Here is a 27587-nt window from a genome sequence, read left to right on the forward strand (position 1 = left end):
CACAAACCCAACAGCGATACAAAATTTCAAAGCTCAGGGCTACAAGACAGTTAAAAGAAACTTTTCCTATTTCCTAGAATAACATAACGAAAGTGATGAATTTTAAAACAGAATGTTTTAAAATGTTAAAATACTTGAAAATACCGAGGAATGCCATTCTGTATGTTTATCCCCGAAAACCTGGGACCACCCTGAGGCAAGCCCACTCCCTCCTCAGATTCCTCATTTAGGAATCCCCTGGGCACCTCCTCGCCCAGTGAGGACCAACCAGAGTTTAGGTTTGGTAAAAGTATGTCTAATAATAGAGTATCACCACCCAAAAGGAACACATCACCTACACACCCAACTTTCTCTACACGCTCCACTCAGAAAGTACCTGTTACTGCTTTTCAAGTAAAAGGTTCTAGCTCCAAACTTGGATTTCTGAATTGCCATCTAATAGGCTCGGAAGTCTCCTGCTCAGGAAAGCTGCCAACCACATAAAAATAGCACACAGGGACAAACAGAAGATAAAGCCTCTCAAACTCAGTTCCTTTAGCAGTATTAAGACCAGCTGGAATGTAAATCTTAAGGTGAACAAGTATATTAACATTCTTGGATCAAATAAGTCCAATAAATTGAAAATGATGCATTTTGTGTTTAATATGAGGCCATGAAAAACTTCCACTTCAAAAGTTCTCCTGGTAACTAAACATTATATACCCTCTAAATTATTTCCTCAGGGCGCCTGGGTGGCTCAGCTGATTAAGCATCTGACTCTCTGATCTTGGCTCAGGCCATGATCTCAGGGTTCATGACATGGGAGCCCCGTGTAGGGCTTTACACTGATTCTCTCTCTCCCTCTCTCTCTGCCCCTCCCCGACTTGCGCTCTCTCTCTCTCAAAATACATAAATAAACATTTAAAAATAAAAAATAGGGGCACCTGGGTGGCTCAGTCAGTTAAGCGTCCGACTTCAGCTCAGGCCGTGATCTCACAGTTCATGAGTTTAAGCCCCACATCGGGCTCTGTGCCGACAGCTCAGAGCCTGGAGCCTGCTTTGGCTTCTGTGCCTCCCTCTCTCTCTGCCCCTCCCCGGCTCACACTCTGTGCCTCTTTCAAAAACATATAGAAAAAATTTTTTTAATAAAAATAAATAATTTCCCCCAAAATAACAGAAAAACTTCTATTTTAGCACAATATGACTCTGGGGCAAAAAGATTCTAGATGTGAATCCCTACCCCATCACTTATCAGCTGAGTACTTTGAGCAAGTTACTTAACTTTCCTAAGCCAGTTTCTTCATCTGTGAGACACAGGAGAGAATATCTGCATATGGAACCACCGGGAACAGTAAGCGTGAAAGTGAACTACCACAGCGCTGGTTGTATGGTCTGAACGTCTGTGTCCCTCTCAAATCTGGTATGTTTAAATCCTAACCTCTAAAGACGGTGGTATTAGCGGGTGGGGCCTTTGGGAGGTGGTCAGGTCACCAGGGTGGAGGAGCCCTTGTGAACGGGACTAGTGTGCTTACACAAGAGACCTCGCAGAGCTGGCTAGTCCTCCCACCACATGAGGGAACCAGAGGCCCGAGAGCAGGAAGACAGCCCTCACCCGACTGTGCTGGCACTCTGACCTTGGACTTCCACCCTCCAGAGCTACGAGAAACAAATTTCTGTTGTTTACAGCCGCTCAGTATACGGCATTTTGCGACAGCAGCCCAGACAGACTGATGGCGGGGAACGTGGCTGAGCCTCTAAAAATGGCAGCTATTTCCATTCCAACTTTACCGGGAACCTGAGAAGCTCAGACACGTTTATAAACAAAAGTGCTAGTTTTACACCTGTGTCAACGGAGGGCTAGCCATTAAATGAGTCAACGTCTTAATGAATAAGGAACAAAAATAAGATAATGGAATCCAAGAGTCCCGACTCTGATTTCTCCAAGCTGCCATCTAGGCAACACCTCCTGATAATCGCACGTGACCCGGCGTCAGGTTTTGCCATAATCACAAAGAAGATGAAAACAAACAGCCAAGCCATGCATCATGTTACCATCCTTTGGCAACTTAATTTTACTTGACAAGTATTAGCTAACCAACGTTTAGTCTTTTATTTTAATACTGCTATCTCTTGTAAGCCAGTAATTACAACACATCTCTTAGAAAGACATCAATATTACCACCACCATTTCAGATGGAAAAATTAAGGTAAACTCTGATGGTCACAGTACGGCAGATGTAAAAACTAAAGGAGACTCTAACTACCATTCTTTTTAAGAAAACATACTATTCCTCTTAAGCATTCTCTGGACTCGTAACTGATATTCTCTGGTCACTGGTTCATTCCAAAGCTCAAATCACATGTCTAGAATAACATGACTTGTGACACACCTTTCAATTTCCCATCAAAGTCAGGGCTTGTGGCCACCTGGAGCCCTGGATGCGGCAGGAGAAAGCAAGTGACGTTGGAGAAGCATGAGTGAATGTGATTTCGGACATTCTGAATTTCTTCATGCTGATGTTCTTTTACCTGCCAACGGAGACCAACAATTTACAAAAGACCAGTTGTGTTTCTGCACTGGGAACCAATGGTACAGGACAAAGGGGAGAAGATATCCCAACTCTGATGCATCAGAGCAGCCTATGTTTCGTCCAGTGAGGAAACTCAGGACGCTAGAAGCAATAAATGCATACATTTGATTAACCATGGCCTGGCTCCTTTAGCCACTCAAGAACACGAACTGAAGACTTTCTTTTATAAAAAAGAGGATTGCACAATACTGGAGAAGAACAAGGGAAGGTTTGCTTGTGGGCAGAAGGAGGATGTAACTAGCTAGTAGCGATTGACAGAGGACTCCTGTATTTTAATTTTGGAGAACAGGCTAAGCCGGTTTATATCCACCCCAAAACAAGCAAGAACTGTGAATAAGAACAACAGAACAAAAGTTCTGAATATGACATTCTAAAGGCACATGGAGAACCTGGTGTAAAACATGAAATGGAAATTACAGTCAAAGCTCGGGCCTTTTCCAGAGAGAGTCCTTCTCTGCAGTCTCTATGCATTACATACCCAGGCTCTGTGCTCTTACAGAAGCACTATTAGTGTGCCGATATCTGTATTTAACACTTAAATTTTCTATAATCTGCTTTAAATACAATAGCTAAAGGCAAATGAGAACGTTATCAAGACGTGTAGGTAACTCCTCAGAAGATTGCATTTCTATTTACCTGCAGGCGCTTATCCAAAAAGGACATTCCTCCCTGTAGTCCGTAGCTGTATTCATAGGGGAAACTCCAGTCTCGAACCAAAAACATCAGTGTCTATTCAGGAAAAGAGCAGAGCATGTCACAAGGCTGCATAAATGCATTTTCAAAATAACAACTGAAATACTTCTTTGCATAATGCCAGCTTCTTCCAAGGGAGCAACAAAATGTGAAGGATATATTTCTTCCGTAAAGTCTTTGGAACATTATAAACACTAGAAGGACAAGTATAAGCCAAATGTGAGGTCACTAGGGGCGCCTGGGTGGCTCAGGTGGTTGGGCATCCGACTCTTGACTTCAGCTCAGGTCATGATCTCATGGTTCGTGAAACGGAGCCCCATGTCAGCTCTGTGCTGACAGTGTGAAGCCTGCTTGGGATTCTCTCTCTCTTTCTCAAAATAAATAAACATTTTAAAAAACATATTAAAAAAACAAAACAGGGACTCCTGGGTGGCTCAGTCGGTTGAGTGTCTGACTTCAGCTCAGGTCATGATCTCGCGGTTCGTGGGTTCGAGCCCCATGTCGGGCTCTGTGCTGACAGCTCAGGGCCAGGAGCCTGCTTCGGATTCTGTGTCTCCCTCTCTCTGTTCCTCCCCTGCTCACAGTCTGTCTCTCTCTCAAAAATAAACAAAAATTTAAAAAAAAACTTTTTTAAACAAAACAAAACAAATGTGAGGTCACTATAACCTATCTGCTGTTTTTGTTCCCATGGGTTCATAAGAGCAGAAGGAAGAAATTGACGAGAAGATGTCAAATCTGGGGCTGTGCTATAAAGACAAGTATAAAGAACGGAGTAAAGGACAAGAAAACATGGCAGCAGCTAATCATAAAATCAGATCTACTTTAAATGTTACAAAGGAAAACTAAACATCAAAAAAAATTTTTTTTTTTTTTTTTTTTTTAACACAAAAGGAGCGCCTGGGTGGCTCAATTGGTTAAGCGTCAGACTTCGGTTCAAGTCATGATCTCACGGTTCGTGTGTTCAAGCCCTGCATCGGGCTCTGTGCTGACAGCTCGGAGCCTGGGGCCTGCTTCGGATTCTGTCTCTTCCTCTCTGTCTGTCCCTCCCCCGCTTACAGTCTGCCTCTCTCTCTCTCTCAAAAATAAACAAACACTAAAAAAAAAATTTTTTTAATTAAGTAATACTTAAAGCTCCTCTAATCTCACTGAGGCTACTATGCATTCTCACCCTCATGAAACAATTAACTAAAGCAGGGGCCAGAAAACTTTTGTAAAGGACCTAAGAGTAAGTGTATTTAAGTATTTAAGAAGAAGAGGCTGTGGACAAATAAGCGTAGCTGTGTTCCAATAAAACTTTATGTAAAATTTAAATGCCAGTGTCCACAGCTAATTTACACATGTCATGAAATATTATTCCTCTTTTGACTTCAATCATTGAAGAATATAAAAACCACTCCTAACTCACAGGTCTTACAAAAACAGGCCGCTAGCCTGATCTGGCCTGTGTCCCGCAGCTGGCTGATCTCCGAACTCAAAGACATGAATTACATTATAGTTAACACTCTACCTGGAAGGGTTTTTGGAAAATTTCATCCATTGCCAGACGACCATATTCTGTGAAGAGCTTTGAAAAAGAAAAGTTAATGGCTTGTTAGGCCAAATTATTTCAAGTATTTCTATGGGTATTCTTTAGCAAGGAACTCATTTAACAGACTCGATACTACTCATATGAGACCACAGTTCTACGGCTTCAAAAACTCAGAGAGCCACGAACCTTACAATAACCTGTTATTCCTATCTCACATCCCATATCCCAATTCATTAGCAAACCCAGAAGCCAACCACTCACAGCTTCTATGTGGCTTGGAATATTACACAGCTTCCTAACTGGCCTCCCTGCCTCACCCTTGCTCCGCCCCCCCGACTATTCTCAATACAGCAGCCTGGGTGGCTGCGCTTTGAGAAGTTAGTTAGATCACATGATGCCTCTGCTTAAAACCCTCCAACCTAATCGTATAAAAGGCAGCCCCTTACGGTGAGATCTGGCTACACTGGCCCTCCTTGCTCTTCCTCCAGCACGCTGGGCACAGTGCTTGCCTCAGGGACTTTGTTCTGACTCCTTCTGCCTACAGTGTTCTCCCCCCAAATGACTGCACAATCAGTTCCCTCACTTTTTACAGTCCAAATGGCTCCTTCTCAAAGAGGACTTCCGGACCACCTACCTGAGAGGATTACAAGTCTCCCCACAATTCTTCCTACCCCGTGTCTTTCAAATATTTTTCCTTAACCCATCTCACTAGGCTACACCCCACACCTTTACTTACTTTGATAGTGCCTGCCTTCACTACCAGCAGATACACTCCAGGAGGGCAGGAATGTTTGCCTGTTCTGTGCACTGTCTCTCAGGCAGCGGGAGGAATATGGGGCCAGGAGCATACGTGCCATGCAAATGACCAAATGAACAAATTCTCTACGGTCAGGGTTTACACGTCCGTTTATGCCTATGTCCTTATGAAGCCTCGCACTGAAAGTACAGCAAAATGGGGGCACCTGAGTGGCTCAGTCGGTTAAGCCTCCACCTCTTGACTTCAGCTCTGGTCATGATCTCACGGTTTGTGAGATCAAGCCCCGCGTCAGGCTCTGCGCTAACAGCACGGAGCCTGCTTGGGATTCTCTCTCTCTCTCTCTCTCTCTCTCTCTGCCCCTCCCCTGCTCACATTCTCTCTCTCTCTCAAAATAAATAAATAAACTTGAAAAAAACAGTATAGCAAAATGAAGTTTAGAACTTATAAATTCACAGGACAAAGAAGATGAGAACTGATATGGCAGCAAAGAGTTATCAAAAATACTCTGGAAGGAAAACAGACAAATGAAAACTGTCTCAAGTGTTGGCTTTCTCTGCCTTAAGTTGTCTGTGACAGGCAGGCGCCAACAAGAAGAAAGCAGATTCTCTCAGCAGAATCCCTGAAAGGCTCAGAAATGAGAAGCACCAGTCACCATGTAGGAGGGGGGTGAGGGAACGGGACTAACAACTAAAGAAACAGTTGAAAGTCTTTGGAGAGAGCACCTTTTGGAGCACCTAACCTCGCAGATCCTGCTTCCTCCCCGCGCTCCAAACCCTCTATCTGCCCACAGAAGATGGGAAGTGTACTATCTGGAGGGGATACACTAGAAAGAATTTAGACTTTGATACCGAACTCAGCCAAGAGGAGTAAGTCCCCTACTTTACCGGAAACAGGCACTTCAGTCAAGGTCGACATACTGAACAGTGAAGTCTCCTTAGCCTGTCACCCTGCTGGAGCCACAGTAAGCTTCTACCCACTGGGGCAGGGGTTTAAAGAACTCTTCTCTGGGGAAACTCATAGCCCAAGAACAGTCTGCAAATACAGACATTTCGGGGTTGCAATAAAATATCCAAGTAATCTTGCTCAGTCACCTCACTGTCCAAACCAGTGCACAAGGCTCGCCCTCTCGCCAAAGGTCCCAGTCAGATTTTTAATAACTCATCTTACATACACATGGCTAAGGACACCAGACCTCTGAGACAAGCTTCCAGAAGAAAGACAAAAACTCATGTCCTTCATTCTAGAACATCATCTTACATTATCCCTTTTATAATTTCTTTCCCTCCATTTTCTCTTTTACTAAAACACCTATCATTAATAACAGGTGCGGCCTCTCCTGAACTGATGCTCAACGTTTCCTTTTTTTGCCATGCCCTCCTGTTCTCCTTCTTCTCCGCCTCTCCCTCTCCTCTCTTCTTCCCTCTTTTCCCTCCTCTCTCCTCCCCACCCCCCTGCCCTTCTCTCTCTGCTTCACTCCCTCCCTCTGGTCTAATTTCTACTCTGTTCTTTCATTCAACCTACCAGCAAGAGTTTCTCCAATTTGGCGTCTAACTCCTTCTCTACAAAAGTTTCCGTTTTTGCTGCCACAGCTTTCATTTCCAGGAGCTTTTGTTTTCTGAATGTTGCTTCTTAACAGCATCCAGTTTTTTCTTGGTTGCAAGAGCTGCAACATCTTATCTTTCTGAGGATGCGGGTTTACAAAGAATGAAGAAAAAGCCCACACTAAGGTACATTACCATGAAAATTCATGCCAACAATAAGAAGATCTTAAAAGCTTCAGAGAGAAAAAGGTCACATACAAAGGATCAGGAATCAGATGGTGTGGGACTTCAGCAGCAACACTGGAAGCTGGAAAGCAATGAAGCAATGCCCTCAATTCTAAAAGAAAATTATTTCTGTCCTATCATTAATTCTAGGATAAAATTAAAGTATTTTTGGACTTAAAAGAACTCAAAAAAGTGATCTGCTATACATCCATTCTAACCTTTCTCAGAAAAGCTAGTGGAGAATGTCTAGAATTAAGGAGAGAATAAACAACAACAACAACAAAGGAGAGAATAAACAAATAAAAGGTTAAACAGGATTCAACTGCAAAAGGAATTGAAAAAAAATCCCAGGCCCTGATTTCAAGTTATATTACTGTTTTGTAATCAAAATTGTATGGTATTGGTATAAAACCAGACATGCAGATCAATAGAACAGAACAGCTCTCTGTTCTTCTAGAAATAAAACCACATATAGATGATCAATTAACTTTATGACAAAGCAGCCAAGAATATACAATGAGGAAAAGACAGTCTCTTCAACAAACGGTGGTGGAAAAACCGGACAGCCACGTGCAAAAGAATGACACTGGACCACTATCTAACACCGGACACAAAAATTAACTCCAAATGGATCAAAGACTTAAAACTTGAAACCCTAACACTCTTTGAAGAAAACACAGGTGGTAAGCTCCTTGACATCAGTCTCGACAATTTTTTGGATTTGGCAACAAAAGCAAAGGCAGCAAAAGCCAAAATAAACAAGTGGGACCACACCAAACTAAAAAGCTGCACAGGAATTAGAAAAATACTAACAAAATGAAAAAGCAACCTACCAAGTGAGAGAAAATAATTTAAAATCATATATCAGATGAAGGGTTAATAGCCAAAGTATATAAAGAATTCAGGGCACCCAGGTGGCTTAGTCAGTATCTGACTCTCAATTTAGGCTCAGGTCACGAACTCATGATTCATGGGTTTTTTAACAGCTTGGGACTCTCTCTCCCCTTCCCTCCCCTCCTTCTCTCTCTCTCTCTCTCTCTCTGCCCCTCCCTCCCACACACTCATTCTCTCAAAATACATAAAAATAAATATTTAAGGGGTGCCTGGGTGGCTCAGTCAGTTATGCATCCAACTTTGGCTCAGGTCATGATCTCACGGTTTGGGAGTTCAAGCCCCGCATTGGGCTCTCTGCTGTCAGCACAGAGCCCACCTCAGAGCCTCTGTCTCCCTCTCTCTCTGTCCTTCCCCCACCAGCGTACAGGCATACACTCTCAAAAATAAATAAACATTAAATTTTTCAAAAAAGAAATAAGCATTTCTTAAAAATTAAAAAATTAAATAAATTTTAAAAATTTTAAATAAAAAAGAATTTATATAACTCAACAGCCAAAATAACAAAAAAAGAAAACACAAACAACACATGCCCACAAAAACCATAATCCAATTAGAAAATGGGCAGAGAATCTATACAGACCTTTCCCCAAAGACGATATATTGATAGCCAATGGGTACATGAATTATTCATGTTCACCATCAATAATCACCAGGGAAATGAAAATAAAAACCATGATATATTACCTCATCAGTGTGATGAATGAATGTTTATCAAAAAAGAAAAGAAATAATAAGTGTCGGCAAGAACGTGGCAAAAAGGGCACCCTTGTCCACTGTTGGTAAGAATTTAATTGGTACATCTATTATGAAAAACAGTACGGAGGCTCCTCTAAAAATTAAAAATGAAACTACTATATGATCTAGCAATTCCACTTCTGGGTAATTATCTGAAGAAACGAAAACAGTAATTCAAAAAAAACATATGCACCCCCACGGTCAATGCAGCTTTAGTTACAATAGCCAAGATATGGAAGCAACCTAAGTATCCATCCATGTTTGAATGGATACAAAAAATGTGGTGCAAAATTCAGTGGAATATTATTCGCCATAAAAAAGAAGGCAATCTTGGGGCGCCTGGGTGGCTCAGTCGGTTAAGCGGCCGACTTCAGCTCAGGTCATGATCTCGCGGTCCGTGAGGGCTGTTAGTTCGAGCCCCGCGTCGGGCTCTGTGCTGACAGCTCAGAGCCTGGAGCCTGTTTCAGATTCTGTGTCTCCCTCTCTCTGACCCTCCCCTGTTCATGCTCTCTCTCTGTCTCAAAAATAAATAAATGTTAAAAAAAAAGAAGGCAATCTTGCTGTCTCCAACAATATGGATGGGCCTTGTAGGCACTGTACTGTTTTACTAAGACAAAGACAAACACTATGTGATCTCACTTGTATGCGGAATCTGAACAAATTTAAAAACAAGCGTATGGATACAAAGGTAGAGTGAGGGTAGGGGAAAGAAAGTGAAGGGGGTTAAAAAGTATAAACTTCCAGGGGCACCTGGCTGGTTCAGTTGGTAGAACATGCGACTCTTGATCTCAGGGTTATGAGATTGAGCCCCATGTTGGGAATAGAGATTACTTAAAAATAAAATCTTAAAAAAAAAAGTATGAACTTCCAGCTATAAAATGCATAAGTCATAGGGAAGCAATGTACAACATGGTGGCTATAGTTAATAATATGGCATTGTATATTTCGAAGTTGCAAAGACATATCATAAATGTTTTCATCATGAGGGAAAACATAATAAAATTTAAAATGAATGAATGAAAGAAAGAAAGAAAGAAAGAAAGAAAGAAAGAAAGAAAGAAAGAAATTGACAGTGGGACAGCTGTGCACCAGGCCTAAAGGAGGCAGTCCAGGGGAGAGGAGGAGAACACTGTGACCAGGAATGAGGCCTCCCCAAGGGGAAAAAAGAAAAAAAAAAAAAAAAAAAAACACACAAAACCAGAGCCTAAGTGTGTAGATCATACCGAGAGGTTTTAGGAGTCTATCCCTTGAGATACATTAGTGATAAGCACACAGAACACTAAACTAATGACAACAACAAAAAAAACAACAGGTAATTCATTACAAGAAATGCAAATATAATTCACAAGAAACGTCAGTGATGAAAACATAGAAAAATACCCTTACAATAAGGCAAATACAAGTACCTTTTTAGCTACAACTTGTGACCTACCTATTGGAAGGACGAGGGGAAAGAAGCCAGTGGGTGAGGGTGGGAGAGTGGTAAAGATGCTAAATCCTAATTCTGCACAAGAAGCTATGACTATTTCAACTGTAATAATCCAGAAGGAACAGAATAAGCATGTTCTTTAAACATTCAGAAGCAAAGAGCAGAAGACACAGCCCAAAGCACAAGTGGTTGCCTCTGGAGAACGAACTAGGAGGTCAAAAGAATGTTCTTTTTTATTATGAACATTGCAATTCTACTGACTTTTCCACTATGTGTGTGTGTATAGTATATATACATATGTGTATGCATATACATTATTTTGTGTATATATGTTATACATATATTACTTTGTCAAAACAATAAAATGATACTTAAAAAAAGAAAGCACCTCAAACATATAAAATACTACATATAAACAAGACAAAAACACACATACAAAACTGTACAAAACCCATGATCTCTCCTACCTAATTCTGAAATCCAACAAGTTCTGAAAACCCAAGTTAGGTGGCAAACTCATTTGGAGGAAAACCTGCCTTGAACTGATGTGAGGCTTTTTCTAAGCTTTACTTGTCCCATTTCATCTATCAGACATACCTTTCACTGCAGAAATAGTAAAATGTTTTATTAGGAGGTATTACCTGAATGTATATTACTGTCCTCAACCTCATGTTTATATGCATCATATTTCTCTATCTAAAATCCAAAAAATTTAGGAGTGCCTGGGTGGCTCAGTCGGTTGAGCATCCGACTTTAGCTTGGGTCATGATCTCGCGGTTCATGGGTTCAAGCCCCGTATCGGGCTCTGTGCTGACAGCTCGGAGCCTAGAGCCTGATCCAGATTCTGTGTCTCCCCTGCCCCTCCCCTTCTCCCACTCTGTCTCTCAAAAATGAATAAATGTTAAAAAATATATATATTTAAAGTCCAAAAAATTTCAAATTCCAAAACACACATAGTCTCAAAGAGTTTGCATAAGGCATGTAGTCACGTTACCTATTTTCTATAGGGATATATATGTGCTTACAAAGAAAAAGAACAGAAAGGATACATTCAAACCTGATCTGTGTGGTGAAGGAGGAGTTCAATCTATCCAAGGTGTCCAATTTTTTGCAAGAACATCATCATTTTTTTAGAACATCATTTCTAATCTCATAAGGAATACACTTCACTTTTAAGAATAAAGAAACTACTACAGTGACAGATAATGTATTACTAATTTATAGAGCTAAATTCAGCCTCTATGAAGACGGCATAGAGTAAAGAAAGCATCTCCACCAGGAAACGCTACTGGAAACGGGGTCTTCACAGAGGTGATCACGTTAAGACGAGGTCATTGGCGTGGGCCCTAAGCCAATATGACTGGGGTCCTTATGAGAAAAAGTAATACAGACACGGGGAAGAATGCAAGGTGAAGACAAACAGACACACGGAGGGAAGACAGGGGCAGAGACCGAAAGTCTACAAAGCCAAGGAATGCCGAGGACGGCCAGAAGCGAGGAAGAGGCAGGAACGGACTCTTCCCCACAGGCTCAGAGAGGGCGTGGCCCTGTGGACAGCTGGACTTCTACTTCCAGACTCCAGAACCGTGACCCAATAATTTTGTGTTGTGTGAGCCCCCTCGTTTGCGGTCCTTGGCTACAGCAGCCCTCACCCGTCACCCACGCCTACTCATTTATGACCTCTCGCTGACCGGATGACACAATCCACGCACAATGACGTCTGCCTCAAGCATTACTGTGTCTACAGCACTGGGTGCACCGCCTCACACGAGGTAGACATTCAGAAACGTGTGCGGAAGGCAGGAGTCTAGAGAGGAATCCGTTTCAGGGGAAAAGGTGTCGAACTCGTTTTGACAGACGCGTTTAAGAACAACAGCTCTCAACCACTGAGTCGCGGCCCCGGTGCGGAAACACCGGTCACCAGGTACAGGCCAAGGTTGAGGAAGGATGTTCTTTGCTTTTTACAGGACTATAAATTAGAACTAACTCCAGGTAATCCCCATAGTAAATGACACCCTCATTCCTTTGTATGCTGATGCGTTTTCTTGAATGTCAATGGGACAGGTGGAATCAGAAAGTCATGCTAAGAACTGCATTCCACTCTGGAGTCGCCACGGGATGGTATTTTACAGGACGAACATAGAAGGACCGCTGCGTGGAGAATAGAAGACCGCAACTAATCAACCGCAGGTAGTGACAATAATGATAAATAATGGCTTGCAGTTATTAAGCACATACTCTTTTCCAGGCACACAAAGCTACGCATTTTACAAACACGGACTTATTAACCCTCATCCTGGATTCCTACAACAGCTTCACAACCGGCCTCACTGAATGCACGCCTGTCCCTAAAAATCTATCCCAAATGCAGCAGCCAGAGCGACCCTCTGCTCACATAACATCACTACTCTGCTCAACACACGGCTCCCACCTCCCCCAGAGGAAGAGCCCGAGCCCTTGCACAAGCCGAGCATCAGCAGGACCTAAATGCCTCGCTGACGTCATCGCTAAGCCTCCTCCTGTCACACTTCCCAGTCCCAGCCACTGGCCTCCTTGCTGCTCCTCAGTCCTGCCAAGCACCCTCCACCCCAGGTCGTCTTGCTGCCCCGTCTCCTACACCACTACTCCCCACCCCCCCAGATATAGCTGCAGAACTTACTCGCCCCTTTCTTGGGTTCCGTGCTCAACTCAGTAAGGCCTTGCCTGATCACCCAGCAGTAACAGGACCGGACCGCTGTGAGCCAAAAACTTTCCCCCACCATTCAATCTATTGCTATAACTACTCAGCTGTAAAATTTTTCTTAGTCTCAAAACTTTTAAATGATACATTATGACATTAAGACTTTTATGATGAATATATACCTGTAGCTGCTGAAGATCATCTTCCTGAATGTTCTGGGACAGATTATAAATCTAGAAAACAAAAATCCAGATTGATACCACTCTAGCTTACTTGAAAGGAACCCCAAATAAGCAAAAGCACTGAAGAGAAGCTTTGTACAACTAAAGGTTTGCACAGAAGTACCCAAGGTCTGTCCAAACAGTAATATTATCTCTCTTTTGGGAAACGATGCATATAAGGTTGGAATCACATAATTTTTCCTTTACTGCTTAAAATACAGTTTTCCTAAGTTCTTACCAAATCTCCAGTTCCTGTGTGATGTAATTAATGTGATTTCAATTTCCACTTTCCAGACTTTTTTTGGCGTATTTTATATATACTTACGACCAAAGTGGAAAAACAGTCTAAGCTCCTTTTTGAGCTTCTAAGAGCTTAACGTCTATCTGTAGTCTAAAAAGAACATTTACATGTCACCTAGGGATTCTGATAACAGAACAATAACTGAAAATAGATACACTCCATTTATCTTATTTCCTCTGCAAACTTTTATCTTAAGCAAGTGGTGTTACCTGCACAGAACTGGTCATGGTGCTTAGAGCGAAGATGGTGGCACAGTCTTTCACAGTGGACTGGCTGTCAAATGCCCCCTGGGTATCCATCAGAACAACTGCAACCTAAGAGGAAGGAAAAGACCAGCAAAGTAAGAGTGAGAAAGGGAAAAATGTAAAAAAGAAATTGAAAAGTCAGGTGACACATAAATGAGGCTTTGGCACCTGTTCGTAAATTCCACAGAAAAGTAGTTATTTAGGGGCTTTGTCTTGATCAGAGAATCCTCCTGGAGAAGATTATCTGCTCTGACCTGATGAGATGGTATGAAACAGAGGCCTACAGAGCAATACGTATGGAAGGGGAAAATGCCCACCAATTAAGAGTCAAATGTTGGGGCGCCTGGGTGGCTCAGTCGGTTAAGTATCTGACTTTGGCTCGGGTCACGATCTCCTGGTTCATGAGTTCAAGTCGGGCTCTGTGCTGACAGGCCAGAGCCTGGAGCCTGCTTCAGATTCTGTGTCTCCCTCTCTCTCTGACCCTCCCCAACTCACGCTCTCTATCTCTCAAAAATGAATAAACATTAAAAAAAAAAAGTCCAATGTTGAGACCGATTAGCTCACCTACCTAGTCAATCATTCAGGCATTTTTGTTCACAGAAATGATTATTACTTTATGTAATTCATAGATCAGGTCCTAGTAATCACATATTATGTTTTTGAGTTTATTTTCAGATACCCAATCCACTACTGTGGTAGAAGAGATATGATATAAACCCACGCAAAAGAAAGTATTATGCATCGGGGCACCTGAGTGGCTCAGTCAGTTGAGCATCTGACTTCGGCTCAGGTCATGATCTCACAGCTCGTGAATTCGAGCCCCGCGTTGGGCTCTGTACTGACAGCTCAGAGCCTAGAGTCTGCTTCGGATTCTGTGTCTCCCTCTCTCTCTTCCCCCAACCCACTCGCATTCTGTCTCTGTCTCTCTCAAAAATAAATAAACGTTAAAAAAAAAATTTTTAAAAGGAAGTATTATGCATTAAAATAAATCAAAGCAAATAAAGTTTCTAGCCTCAATACACTGAAACCTAGTGACAGATATGAAAACTTTATCCTTTCCACACATCCATTTTCTGAAGAGCATACTGTCAAACTGAGTAATCAACACCAATTATAGCTGAAAGAAATGAATATCCACACACAAAAGGATCCCTACCTCACATCACCTACAAAAATTAACTCAAAATGGATCAAAAACCTAAATATAGGAACTAAAACCACAAAACCCTCAGGAAACAGAGGTGTTTCCAAGATCTTCATGATCTTGGGTTTAGTAAAGGTTGCTTGAACATAAAGCACAAGCAAACAAAAAAAAGTACACAAATTAGATTTCATTAAAACTAAAACTTTTGCACGTCAAGAGACACTATTAAGAAAATTAAAAGACAACCTATCGAATAAAAGAAAATAACTGCAAATTATCTATGTTGACAAGGGTCTAGTATTCAAAGTATATAAAGAACAATTCAACAATAAAGACAAATGATCCAACTAAAAAATGAATTTGATTTGAATAGTTATTTCTCCCAAGAAAATATGCAAGTGGCTAGTAAGTACATAAAAATATTCTCAACATCATTAGTCATTATGGAAACACAAATGTAAATCAAAGCCACAATGAACCAAAATAAAAAGCTTTTGAACAAATGAAATTTAAAATTTTTAAATTGAAAAAAAAAAAAAAAAAAAAAAAAAAAAAAAAAAAAAAACCTACTGCACAACAAAGGAAACAACCGAAAAAACAAAAAGGCATTACTGAATAGGAGAAAATATCTACAAATGATATATCCAATAAAGGATTAAGATCTAAAATATATATATAGAACTTATATGCCTCAACACTAAAAAGCAAACAATCTGATTAAAAAGTAGGTAGAGGAGGGGCGCCTGGGTGGCTCATCTGACTTCAGCTCAGGTCATGATCTCACGGTTCGTGAGTTCAAGCCCCGCATTGGGATCTGTGCTGACAGCTCGGAGCCTGGAGCCTGGAGCCTGGAGCCTGGAGCCTGGAGCCTGCTTCGGATTGTGTCTCCCGCTCTGCCCCTCCCCCTCTGCTCTGTCTCTCTCTCTCTCTCTCTCAAATAAACATTAAAAAAAAAGTAGGTAGAGGATCTGAATAGACATTTTTCCAAAGAAGACATACAGATGGCCAATAGACACATGAAAAGATTCTCAGTATCATTCACTAATAATCAGGGAAATGAAAATCAAAACCACAATGAAGTATCACCCACACCAGTCAGAGTGGCTCAGTGGGAGGGGGCCTGGGTGGCTCAGTCAGTTAAACATCCGACTCTTGGTTTCAGCTCAGTTCTTAATCTCACGGTTCATGGGTTCGAGCCCCAAGTCAGGCTCCATGCTGTCAAGTGCAGAGCCTGTTTGGGATTCTCTCTCTCTCTGCCCCTTCCCCACTTGCACATGCTATCTCTATCAAAATACATGAAAAACTTTTAAAAAAAATTAAAAATAGAACTACCTTATGATCCAGCAATTCCTCTTCTGGGCATGTACCCAAAAAGAATTCAAAGCAGTATCTCAAGATATCTCGACTCCTATGGTCATTGCTCCCATGGTCATCAACTGATGAAGGAATACAGAAAATGTGGTATCTACCTACAGTGGAATACTACTGAGCCTTAAACAGGAAGGAAATCCTGCCATACATGACAACCTTCGATCTCTCCCAGGTCCAGCAGGAACCAAGCAAGGTCATTGCCGTATTGCCAAAGTACGCTTCCGGGCATCTCTTTCTCCTCAATTAGCGCCCGTGAATTTTTGCTATCTACCAATTTAGTGTAGAGGATACTGAGATAAGCCAGTCACAGAAGGACAAATGCTGCCTGATTCCACTGACATGAGACATCTAAAATAGTCAAACTCAAGGAAACAGAGAAGAGAATGGTGGTTGGCTGAGGAGAAGGCTAAATGGGCGCTGTTTAATGGGTATAAAGTTTTAGTTACACAAGATGGACGAGTTCTCAAAATCTGCTACACAGCCTACTGCCTATAGTTAACAGCATTATATTATGCACTTAAAATTCTAACAAGGTAGATCTCATGTTAAATGCTCTTAACTACAGTAAAAACAAGGAGAAAGAAAACCTATGTTTACATGAAAACTTGTACATGAATGCTCATGGCAGCATTACTCATAATACCCACAAAGTAAAAATAACCCAAATATCCTTCAAATGATGAAAGATAAAGTGTGACACGTCCATACAGCAGAGTATTACTCAGCCACGAAAAGAAATGAAGCATTGATGATGCTACACCACGGATGGGTGTTGAGGGCGCTGGGCTGGGAGTGGGGAGAGGCCAGACATAAGAACCACCTATTGTATGACTCCATTTGTATGAAATAAATGTTCAGAGCAGGCAAACAGATCCATGGAGAGGGAAAGTAGATCAAGAGTGGCCAGGTGCTGTGAAAAGAGGGAAATGGGGGAGTGACTGCTAATGAGTACTGGGTTTCTTTTTGGGGTGATGAAAGTGTTCTGGAATTAGACAATTGTGATCCTTGCACAGCCTCATGAGTAGATAAAAAACCACTGAATTATACACTTTAAAAAAAAATATTTATTTTGAGAGAGAGACAGTGAGCGAGCAGGGGAAGGGCAGAAAGAGAGGGACAGAGAGAATCCCAAGCAGACTCTGTGCTGTCAGTGCAGAGCCTGACGTGGGGCTCGATCCCATGAACCCAGAGATCATGACCTGAGCAGAAATCAAGAGTCAGGTGCTTAACCAACCGAGCCACCCGAGTACCCCTAAATTATATACTTTTAAAAGATGACTTTTATGATGTGTGAATTATATCTCAATAAAAAAGAGCTCATCATGGCATATATTTACAAAAAGAAAAATAAGGCAAATGGGGAAATGAAATGCTAAAGAGAAGCTCTTGCAGAACAGGAGTCACATGTACGCTCAGATAAACTGCTGGATGTCTGGGGAAACGGTATTCTCGTCTCACACAGTGAAATGGTGAACTGTCACAACCACAGTCAAGAACAATTTAGTAGCAGCTAGAAAAGGGGAAATGGGCATTCTCAGACCTAGCAAATGCACTGCCAGGTGGCTCTCTAATGTTCTGGACCAGAACCCAAAGAAAGAAATGTATTTAACATCATGACTGAATACATTACACACATACATAAAGCTGAAACTAAATGTGTATGCACACTGCACTCTGATACTTTCTGCTCTGTTCTAGTTCTTTCTTTTTAAATACTGGTCATGAGCCAATAAATTGATTTCTCTACCCTTCATGGGTCATGGACAGAGTTCAAAAACTATGGCTTGGGGTCATGCTTGCACATTTACTCAAGGAGAGATTTATCAGATTGTTCACTGTAGCAAGGATTATAAAAATTTTTAAAAAAAATTTTTTTTAAAAGGAGACCATCTAAATGGGTTTAATTTAATTTAATGGAGTAGGTAAATGGATAAAATAAGACATTCATATAATTACTACATAACAGTTAAAAAGAATACACGAGTTACATATTTAAAAGATTTTCAACTAAAAAGTATAAATAAATTATCTACATTTTTATCCAGGTAAGTGCTAAGCTAAAATCTCACCAAGTATATTAAAAAGTTAAGACAATCATGGAGTGCCTCATGAATGGCTCAGTCAGTTAAGCATCCGACTTCAGGTCAGGTAATGGTCTTTCGGTTAGTGGGTTCGAACCCCTGCACTGTTAGCACAGCACAGAGCCTGCTTCAGATTCTGTCTCCCTCTCTCTCTGCTCCTCCCTCTCCCTCCCTCTTCCTCTCTCAAAAATAAATAAGTAAACATTTTTTTTTTTTTTTTTTTTTTTTTTTTTAAGTAAGACAATCATGGGATGCCCGGGGGGCTCAGTCAATTAAGCATCCAACTTCGGCTCAGGTCATAATCTCACAGTAGTTGGTTTGAGCCCCATGTCAGGCTCCGTGCTGACAGCTCAGAGCCTGGAGCCTGTTTCGGATTCTACGTCTCCCCGTCTCTCTGACCCTCCCCTGCTCACGCTCTCTTTCTGTCTCTCAAAAATAAATAAAAGTTTAAAAAAAAATTAAAAAAAAAAGACAATCGTGAAACTTTTATTTGGGAAACTTCTAAAAAAACTGTTTATTAGTATGGCATTTCTACAATATTATATTGATTTCTGAAAGCACTCCTGATCCTGTTGAATGTCTGAACATAATGTTTTTTAAAGAGGTAGGAAACACAACACCAAGATATCTCTACACACCTATTAGGATGGCCAAAATCAAGAAGATGGACAACATTACATGCCGACGAGTATGTGGAACAACAGGAACTTGCATCATTGCTCGAAACAGTACAAAATGATACAGCTACTTTGGAAGACAGTTTGGCAGTTTCTTACAAAACTAAACATCGCCTTACATACAATCTAACGATCACACTCCTTGGTATTTACTCAAATGAGTTGAAACTGACATCCACACAAAAACCTGCTCACAGATGCTTCCAGCAGCTTTATTCGTAATTGCCAAAACTTGGGAGTATAGCTCAGGGGTAGGGCATTTGACTGCATAATTGCCAAAACCTGGAAGCAAACAAGATGTCCTTCAGTAGGTGAAGATACACTGTGGAACATCCATATAATGGAATATTATTCAGGAATAAAAAGAAATGAGCTATCAAGTCATTAAAAAAGGTGAGGAACCATAAAAGTACACTGCTAAGGGAAAGAAGCCAATGAGAAAAGGCTACAGACTGTCTGATTCCAACTATATGACTTTCCAGAAAAGGCAGAACTATGGAGACAGAAGATCAGAGGTTGCCAGTTCTGAGAGGAGGAGGGGGGAGGAGGCGGGAACAAACAGGTGGAGCACAGAGGATTTTTAGGGCAGTGTACCTATTCTGTCTGACACAATAATGGTAGCTGCATATCAGTATACATTTACCAAAACCCACAGAATGTAGAGCACAAAGAAGGAATCCTAATGTAAACTGTGGGCTTTGGTTAATAGCAATATATCAATATTGGTTCATTATTGTAAAAAATGCATTACACTAAAACAAGATATAAACAATAGGGGGAAACTGGCAGATGGGAAGGGGAGTATGAGAACTCAGCAGTTTCTGATCAATTTTTCCATAAATCTAAAATTGTCCCAAAAAATAAAGTCTATTAATGCAAACTGGTGCAGCCACTCTGGAAAACAGGATGGAGGTTCCTCAAAAAAATTAAAAATAGAACTACCCTACGACCCAGCAATTGCACTACTAGGTATTCATCCAAGGGATACAGGCGTGCTGTCTCAAAGGGGCACATGCACCCCAATGTTTATAGCAGCACTGCCGACTACAGCCAAAGTATGGAAAGAGCCCAAATGTCCATCGACGGAACAATGGATAAAGAAGATGTGGTAAATATATATATACAATGGGATATTATTCAGCAATCAAAAATGAAATCTTGCCATATACAACTATATGGATGGAACTAGAGAGTATTATGCTAAGTGATATTAGTCAGAGAAAGAAAAATAGCATATGACTTCACTCATATGAGGACTTTAAGAGACAAAACAGATGACCGTAAGGGAAAGGAAGCAAAAATAATATAAAAACAAGGGAAGGGACAAAACATAAATATGTTTTGTTTCTCTTAAATATGGAGAACAAGCAGAGGGTTACTATAGGGTTTGTGGGAGGGGGGATGGGCTAAATGGGTAAAGGGCATTAAGGAATCTACTCCTGAAATCATTGTTGCACTATATGCTAACTAATATATGCTAACTTAAATTTACTTGGTTGTAAATTTTAAATAAACAAATAAAATAATCATCTCAAAAAATAAATAAGTAAAATCCATTAATTTTTTTAAAGGTGAGGAAGCCAAAATGATGTCAAAAAACAATGAGCTTTATGGGAGTCAATTCAACAAGATAAAATGAGGGCACTACAAATGTCAGATAACTAAAAGCAAAGCTTGCTTACTACTAACTTTGTAGAGACTTCCTAAACTATTATGAAAAATTAACACACCAGTTGCCCCCCAAAATAAGAATCAGATCCACCAGTTCTACAAAATCACGAAGTCAAAAATAATTACGTATTCCTAGAAAGAAAATTATGAAAGCATCTACCATACATTATCAGAAATGTAGAAAGAGAGCAATGATACTGAAAAACACAGAAATGAACAGTTGTAGAGCCTTGTTGTAATGCCTGACCGAAGAGCCCCTGTATTACCCACTGCAGGCCTTAACTCCCGGGGTCTCTTTCTGGCATCTCTAAAATGGGAAGACTGGGCTTCCACTTCCCACCAAAATGGAGTAAGAGACTGAAATTACCCTCCTACCTGAAACCAAAAAAGAACAAAATACATGAAAAGGCAGTTCAAGACACTGGACATCAGGTAACAAAGGATAATGATCCTCAAGGGAAAGGAAACAGGTAAGGTGAGCCCGTCCGTTGTCCCAGCTTACCGGCCAAGGCTCGGGCAAGGGAAACCCAGGCAGAACCCGACAGATTCCCTGAGTTGAAGAGACACAGCTGAGAGTCAGGGAGACCAAGAAAGCTGGAATTCCCAGGCAGAGAGAGATACAACAAACCCCAGGGATCTGCAGAGGGTCCACGTCAAGAGTTCAGCATGAGGACACTACCTGAGGCTCGAGAAACAACCATCCAAAAGGTTCAGAGGGAACAGTACCCCGTGCTCACAGACAGCCAAGAACAGGCGTGTTCCCTCAGCCAGACATAATTCTAGAGTACTCAGAAGAGTACTGGGTGGTGAGGAGTAAATAGGTCTAGATTAAATACTACTCTGGTACCATTTAACAAACCTTTTTATTCTTTTTTTTTTTTAACGTTTATTTTTGAGAGAATGCACGGGTGGGGTAGGAACAGAGAGAGAGAGAGAGAGAGAGAGAGAGAGAGAGAGAGAGAGAGACAGAGGATCCGAAGCGGGCTCTGTGCCTACAGGCTGACAGCAGCGAGCCCGATGTGGGCTTGAACTCATGAACCATGAGACCATGACCTGAGCTGAAGTCAGACGCTCAACCGACTGAGCCACCCAGATGCCCCTGGATAAATATTATTTTTAACTGAATTATCAGAGTACACACTAAAGTTCCCATTTTGTTGTTTTTGTTCATTTAAAAGTCTGTTCTTCCTTACCTTCTTCCCACCTGGCTTCTCCACGGTGAAAACTTCACTCCAGATCTGAATCCCAGTGGTTTCTGGGTCAGAGCCCCCTCTCCATGAAAATCCTGTTAACGGTTCTTCTGAGTCACCCAACCAATTTGAACGGCCACCTTCCTTCTACAGGAGAAATAAGTAATATCCATTAAATCTTAAATTTTGAGTAATTTTGCACATCAAGGATAATCCATGAGCTTATCTTGCTCTTTTGGACACAAAAGTCTCATTTTCTAACCTGAGAGGAAATAATTCTCACTTACCTGGAAATACAAGTATCGTAGCATAAAGTCCAGAAAGAAGGATTTGCCCTTCCGGAAGGCACCAGCCACGGACACCACCACCACATCAAGGTCTCGGATGTGGTCCTGCAAGAGAATGCTGGCCAAAGCTTTCTCTTCTAGCTCAAAGGAATGCTGGTCTTTCTGAACCAAAACAACCTGCACTGGACCAGGCTTTCCAGTCTCCATGGCATCACCTAGATTGTTGGAGAGAAAAATATTAAGTTTCAAATCTTTTTTTTAAATTTGTATTTTTGAACATGGGAAAAGCAAAACCTTCTTAAACAACACAAAAGCACTAACCATAAAAGAAAAAAAATGACAAATTAGACTCCATGATAAAATTAAGAATTTTTGCTCATTAAAAGACATCATTAAGTAAATATGAAAGCCACAGGCTAGGAGAAAATATTCACAATACCTGTATCCAAAAACTCACATCCAGAATGAATACAGAAATCCATAAGAAAAGGACAAATATTCCAATTTTTAAAATAGTAATAAGCAAAAGGCACTTCACGAAAAAAGGATATCCAAATGGTCAATAATCATATAAAGAGGTGGTTCCATACCATTACTTATCAAAGAAAACATAAATTAAAACCATAATGAGATACCATCACCTGTCCATCTGAAAGGCTAAAATTTAAAAGACGGACAATATCAACTGTGGGAGAGGATATGGTACAACTGGAATATTCACACACATTCTGATGAGAATATAACCACTCTGGAAATCTTCTTGACAATATCTATTAAAACTAGACATAATCTAGCAATTCTACTCCTAGGTATGTAAGAGAAATAAATGCTTATGTCTACCAAAAGACAGAAATACAAGAATGTTCATTCACATCAGCTTTATTCAAAATAGTCCAAAACCAGAAACAATCCAAATGTTCATCAACAGTAGAAAGGATGCCCGCCACTGCTAAGCCTTTTACATACATTTAATTTAATCCTCAGAACAATCCTCTGAGGTAAATAATACCACCCTGTATTTAAAAACAAGGATACTAGGTAGGAATGCAAGCTGGTACAGCCACTCTGGAAAACAGTATGGAGGTTCCTCAAAAAACTAAAAAAAGAACTACCCTTTGACCCAGCAATGGCACTGCTAGGTATTTATTTACCCAAGGGATACGGGTGTGCTGTTTCAAAGGGGCACATGCACCCCAATGTTTATAGCAGCACTATCAACAATAGCCAAGGTATGGAAAGAGCCCAAATGTCCACCGATGGATGAATGGATAAAGAAGATGTGGTATACAGATACAACGGAGTATTACTCGGCAATCAAAAAGAATGAAATCTTGCCATTTGCAACTACGTGGATGGAACTGGAGGGTATTATGCTAAGTGAAATTAGTCAAAGAAAGACAAATATCTTATGACTTCACTCATATGAGGAATTTCAGATACAAAACAGATGAGCATAAGGGAAGGGAAGCAAAAATAATATAAAAACAGGAAGGGGGACAAAGCATAAGAGTCATAAATATGGAGAACAAACAGAGGGTTACTGGAGGGGTTGTGGGAGGGGGGATGGGCTAAATGGGTCAGGGGCATTAAGGAATCTACTCCTGAAATCATTGTTGCACTATATGCTCACTAATTTGGATGTAAATTTAATTAATTAATTAATTAATATAAGGATACTAGAGCTTACAAAAGCTAAACATCTTGCCCAACAAGTTCTGGAGAGAAGCCTGAAAGGATGTTTAGGGGCTAGGACTTGCAGATCACTCTTAATAACCTAGTCAGCATTTTAGGGGCAATTAATTCTTTAGCTCAAAATTAAGCACTAACTAGTAGTTTCCCTGACACAGTTGAATGCACAAAGATATTAATTCTTTGAAATTCAGAGCCGGGGCCCCTGGGTGGCTCAGTTGGTTAAGCGTCTGACTTTGGCTCCAGTCATGGTCTCACGATTCGTGGGTTCAAGCCCCGTGTCAGGCTCTGCGCTGACAGCACAGAGCCTGCGTGGGATTCTCTCTCCCTCTCTCTGCCCCTCCCCTGCTTGCACTTTCTCTCTCAAAAATGAACAAAAAAACTTAATTTTAAAAAAAGAAAGAGGGGCGCCTGGATGGCGCAGTCGGTTAAGCGTCCGACTTCAGCCAGGTCACGATCTCGCGGTCCGTGAGTTCGAGCCCCGCGTCAGGCTCTGGGCTGATGGCTCGGAGCCTGGAGCCTGTTTCCGATTCTGTGTCTCCCTCTCTCTCTGCCCCTCCCCCATTCATGCTCTGTCTCTCTCTGTCCCAAAAATAAAAAAAAATAAAAAACGTTGAAAAAAAAAAAAAAAAAAAAGAAAGAAATTCCGAGCCACTTAGTAGCTATGGATTTATGGAAAGTTTACAAAAAGCTACAAGCGTAGCTTAAGGATGAAGCAAAGTACTATTTCCCTAAATGTGAGTATGTGCCACAGGCATTAAAGGAGATGTTTCCATGTAGTTAAAAGGACAATTTTTATTCTAATAATTATGTATTTTAATGTGTATTAGGAAACAAAACCATGTTTTAACGGACTATTGCTTAGAAGGATGGCAAGTTTAAAAGGGGAATCAACTTAAAGTAAACTGAGAGGCACCTGGGTGGCTCAGTCAGTTGAGCATCTGACTTCCGCTCAGGTCATGATTTCACAGCTTGTGGGTTCGAGCCCCACATGGGGCTCTATGCTGACAGCTCAGACACTGGAGCCTGCTTCAGATTCTGTGTCTCCTTCTCTGCCCCTCCCTTGCTCATGCTCTCTCTCTCTTTCAAAAATAAGTAAACATTAAAAAAATTTAAAAATAATAAAGTAAATTGAAAGATAAATATTAAGTAAAGCATTGTACAGGTAAGCAGATATGGCCAAAATCACAAATATGGTTCCCAAGTTACTTTTGTCTGGGAAGGACTGAAGGTTGCCTGATCACAGCAGGCAAAGTCAACAAACAGCAAGACTGCCATACTGCACCCTTTAAGCTAAAGAAACTGCTGATCACTTTTTATATTTAAAATGTCAGCAACAAAAGGGTCTTGCCACTTATTAATTTCTGGCAGACTACTGGAAAACAAGTTATAAATACACAAGAACTGTCATGGTATCATTGTGATAAATGTATAGGAATATTTTTCTTTCCCTTTACTGCCTGGATAAAAGGAAACATTTCTGTGAATATTCTCTCACAGTTCTTTTTATTGCCACAATAGCAGGTGAATCCAGGAACTAAGGACCTTCAATCTTTCATATAAAAGAACTAACAAGAACAATTTATTCGGACCTTATGGATAAGCCACAGTGTTAAGTACTGTGCAATACTCAGAGCAGTTCCAAACAAGGTCCCTGAGATGGCTGGTCGCTCCCCCAACATTCATTTTCCCCTCCTGCTAAAAAATCCAACAGATTTTTTTGCTGGGCATAACACTGCCGGAAAGAAACACGTTTTCAACCCAATCCCGTAGCAGGGCCATCACCGTGTGCCTAAGTTCTGACTGGAAACGGTATAACAACTTCCCCCTTTCCTGCTAGCTGGATGCATCAGCGGGGGCGGAGTCATCCCGCACCAGGCACAGGAGGGCAACACCCGGGAGCACTGGAGCAACAAGAGAGGTAGGGCCTAGGGCTTCATGCGGCAGAAGCGCCATGCTGGCTTGCTGTTATGTGAATGAATGTGTGAATGAATGAATGAAACTTACTTGAAGGCCTCTCAGATACAGCCAAACCCAGTAACCCGTGCAACAGTCCCGGGGGACTTCACAATTAAGTTCATGATGCTGGCTCTTTCAATTTCATCTATTCCACCATTAAAGTGTGCTGAGCAATGTGGACGTACTGACACACAGCAGGCCCACAATAAACGACTGTAACAACAATGAACCGTATGTTCTGGAATACGGTTGAAAGCTACGACCCCGAGGATGCAGATGGTTTTGTCAGAGCACCAGGCACAGGAGGTAAGGTTCCTGGGGCTACAGACAAGATGGAATAAACCGATGACCAGAACGTATGCAGTTGTGCACAATGAACTGTGCTTCAAGGGAAGATGAAGACTACGGAGAAGGCCAGTTGGGAGAACAAAGGAGATAAGACCGTCATTCATTTCTTCCTCTTTCGCCTACAGCCCAATGAAAAGGAGGAGAACCGGGCTATGTTTAGTTGGAGGACCCGGGGTGAGCTTGCATTTCTCTTCACAACAGTTTACTGGGCACACTGGATTTAAAAAGATCTTGTTGGGGCGCCTGGGTGGCTCAGTCGGTTAAGCGTCCGACTTCAGCTCAGGTCACGATCTCACGGTCCGGGAGTTCGAGCCCCGCGTCGGGCTCTGGGCTGATGGCCCAGAGCCTGCTTCCGATTCTGTGTCTCCCTCTCTCTCTGCTCCTCCCCCGTTCATGCTCTGTCTCTCTCTGTCTCAAAAAAAAAAAAAAAAAAAAAAAAGATCTTGTTCCTTTGGTTTGGTTCCACTTAAGGGAAAAATCATTTTGAACTGTACACACCACCAATAATTCAATTTAAACAAACAGAGTTGCTCTCTTTTCACCACATCATCTTTCTCTCACTTCCTAAGACAAAGAGACAGTATCATTGATCTTCCAAGTAAAAACTTTATTTCTACTCACACTTTTCCAGATGTTATATAAATGTCCTTTTTGTCTTAAAAAAAAAATAAAGATTTTATTTACTTAAGTAATCTCTACACCCCACGTGGGTGTAGAATCACATGTTCCTCTGACTGAATCAGCCAGGTACCCCCCCCCAAAATTTGTTTAAAAAGAGGCACCAGGTTGGTTCAATCAGAGGAGCACGTGACTCATCTCGGAGTCATGAGTTTGAGCCCTACGTGGGGTGTAGAGATTAAATAAAACTACAAAAATAAATTTTTTAAATAAAAAAATAACTGTCCTTTGCTGGTTTATCTGCATATCTCAGGCTCCCTGATCCCTTAAGATCCCTTCATCAAAACCCTAGCTTAGGCCATACCACCTCCAATCTTTCTTGCCAGTTAGGCACCGTCCCCAAGGGTTACTTTAATGATAGGACCTCATCCATTAGGGCTGACCTTCGTTACAGCACAAAAACACATCATGACAGCAACTACACAAGGGGCTATCAAAACACTTTATGGACTGATGGCTCAAAGCTAAATCTCCATCCTCTAAGCCAAAGTTGTTCACGGTTCTCCCCACTGCCTTGGTTCCTCTAATTCCTTACTCCCCTCATCTTCCCAGGCAGATTTACATTCACTGGTCTTTCTACTGGAAGAAACTTAGGATTCAGGTCCTGTCCTGCCTGGATCCCAAAATTTCCAATGTACAACCTATTCAACCATTTGTTCCCACCTCCTGAAAT

At 41.3% G+C, this 27587-nt stretch overlaps 1 protein-coding gene across 5 annotated transcripts in view; it reads right to left on the minus strand.

Annotated features, from left to right (window-relative positions):
* The window catches only part of ATL3 (atlastin GTPase 3), a 48795-nt gene that overhangs the window by 13884 nt on the left and 7324 nt on the right, over positions 1–27587 (minus strand). For 2 of the 5 annotated variants that reach the window (XM_042905146.1, XM_042905144.1), the window contains 7 exons: positions 22241–22455; positions 21957–22100; positions 13784–13888; positions 13235–13285; positions 4771–4827; positions 3207–3299; positions 2370–2508 (listed from right to left, as the gene is read on the minus strand). In XM_042905146.1, coding sequence (XP_042761080.1) covers positions 2370–2508; positions 3207–3299; positions 4771–4827; positions 13235–13285; positions 13784–13888; positions 21957–22100; positions 22241–22447 — 796 coding nt within the window. In that variant the 5' untranslated portion in view covers positions 22448–22455. Of the gene's footprint in view, positions 1–2369; positions 2509–3206; positions 3300–4770; positions 4828–5527; positions 5747–7069; positions 7357–13234; positions 13286–13783; positions 13889–21956; positions 22101–22240; positions 22456–27587 lie in introns of those variants that run through there. The other 3 variants (XM_042905145.1, XM_042905147.1, XM_042905148.1) reach the window with 3 other exon arrangements.

Source organism: Panthera leo, chromosome D1, assembly GCF_018350215.1.
Source record: "Panthera leo isolate Ple1 chromosome D1, P.leo_Ple1_pat1.1, whole genome shotgun sequence".
Taxonomy (NCBI): Eukaryota; Metazoa; Chordata; class Mammalia; order Carnivora; family Felidae; genus Panthera; species Panthera leo.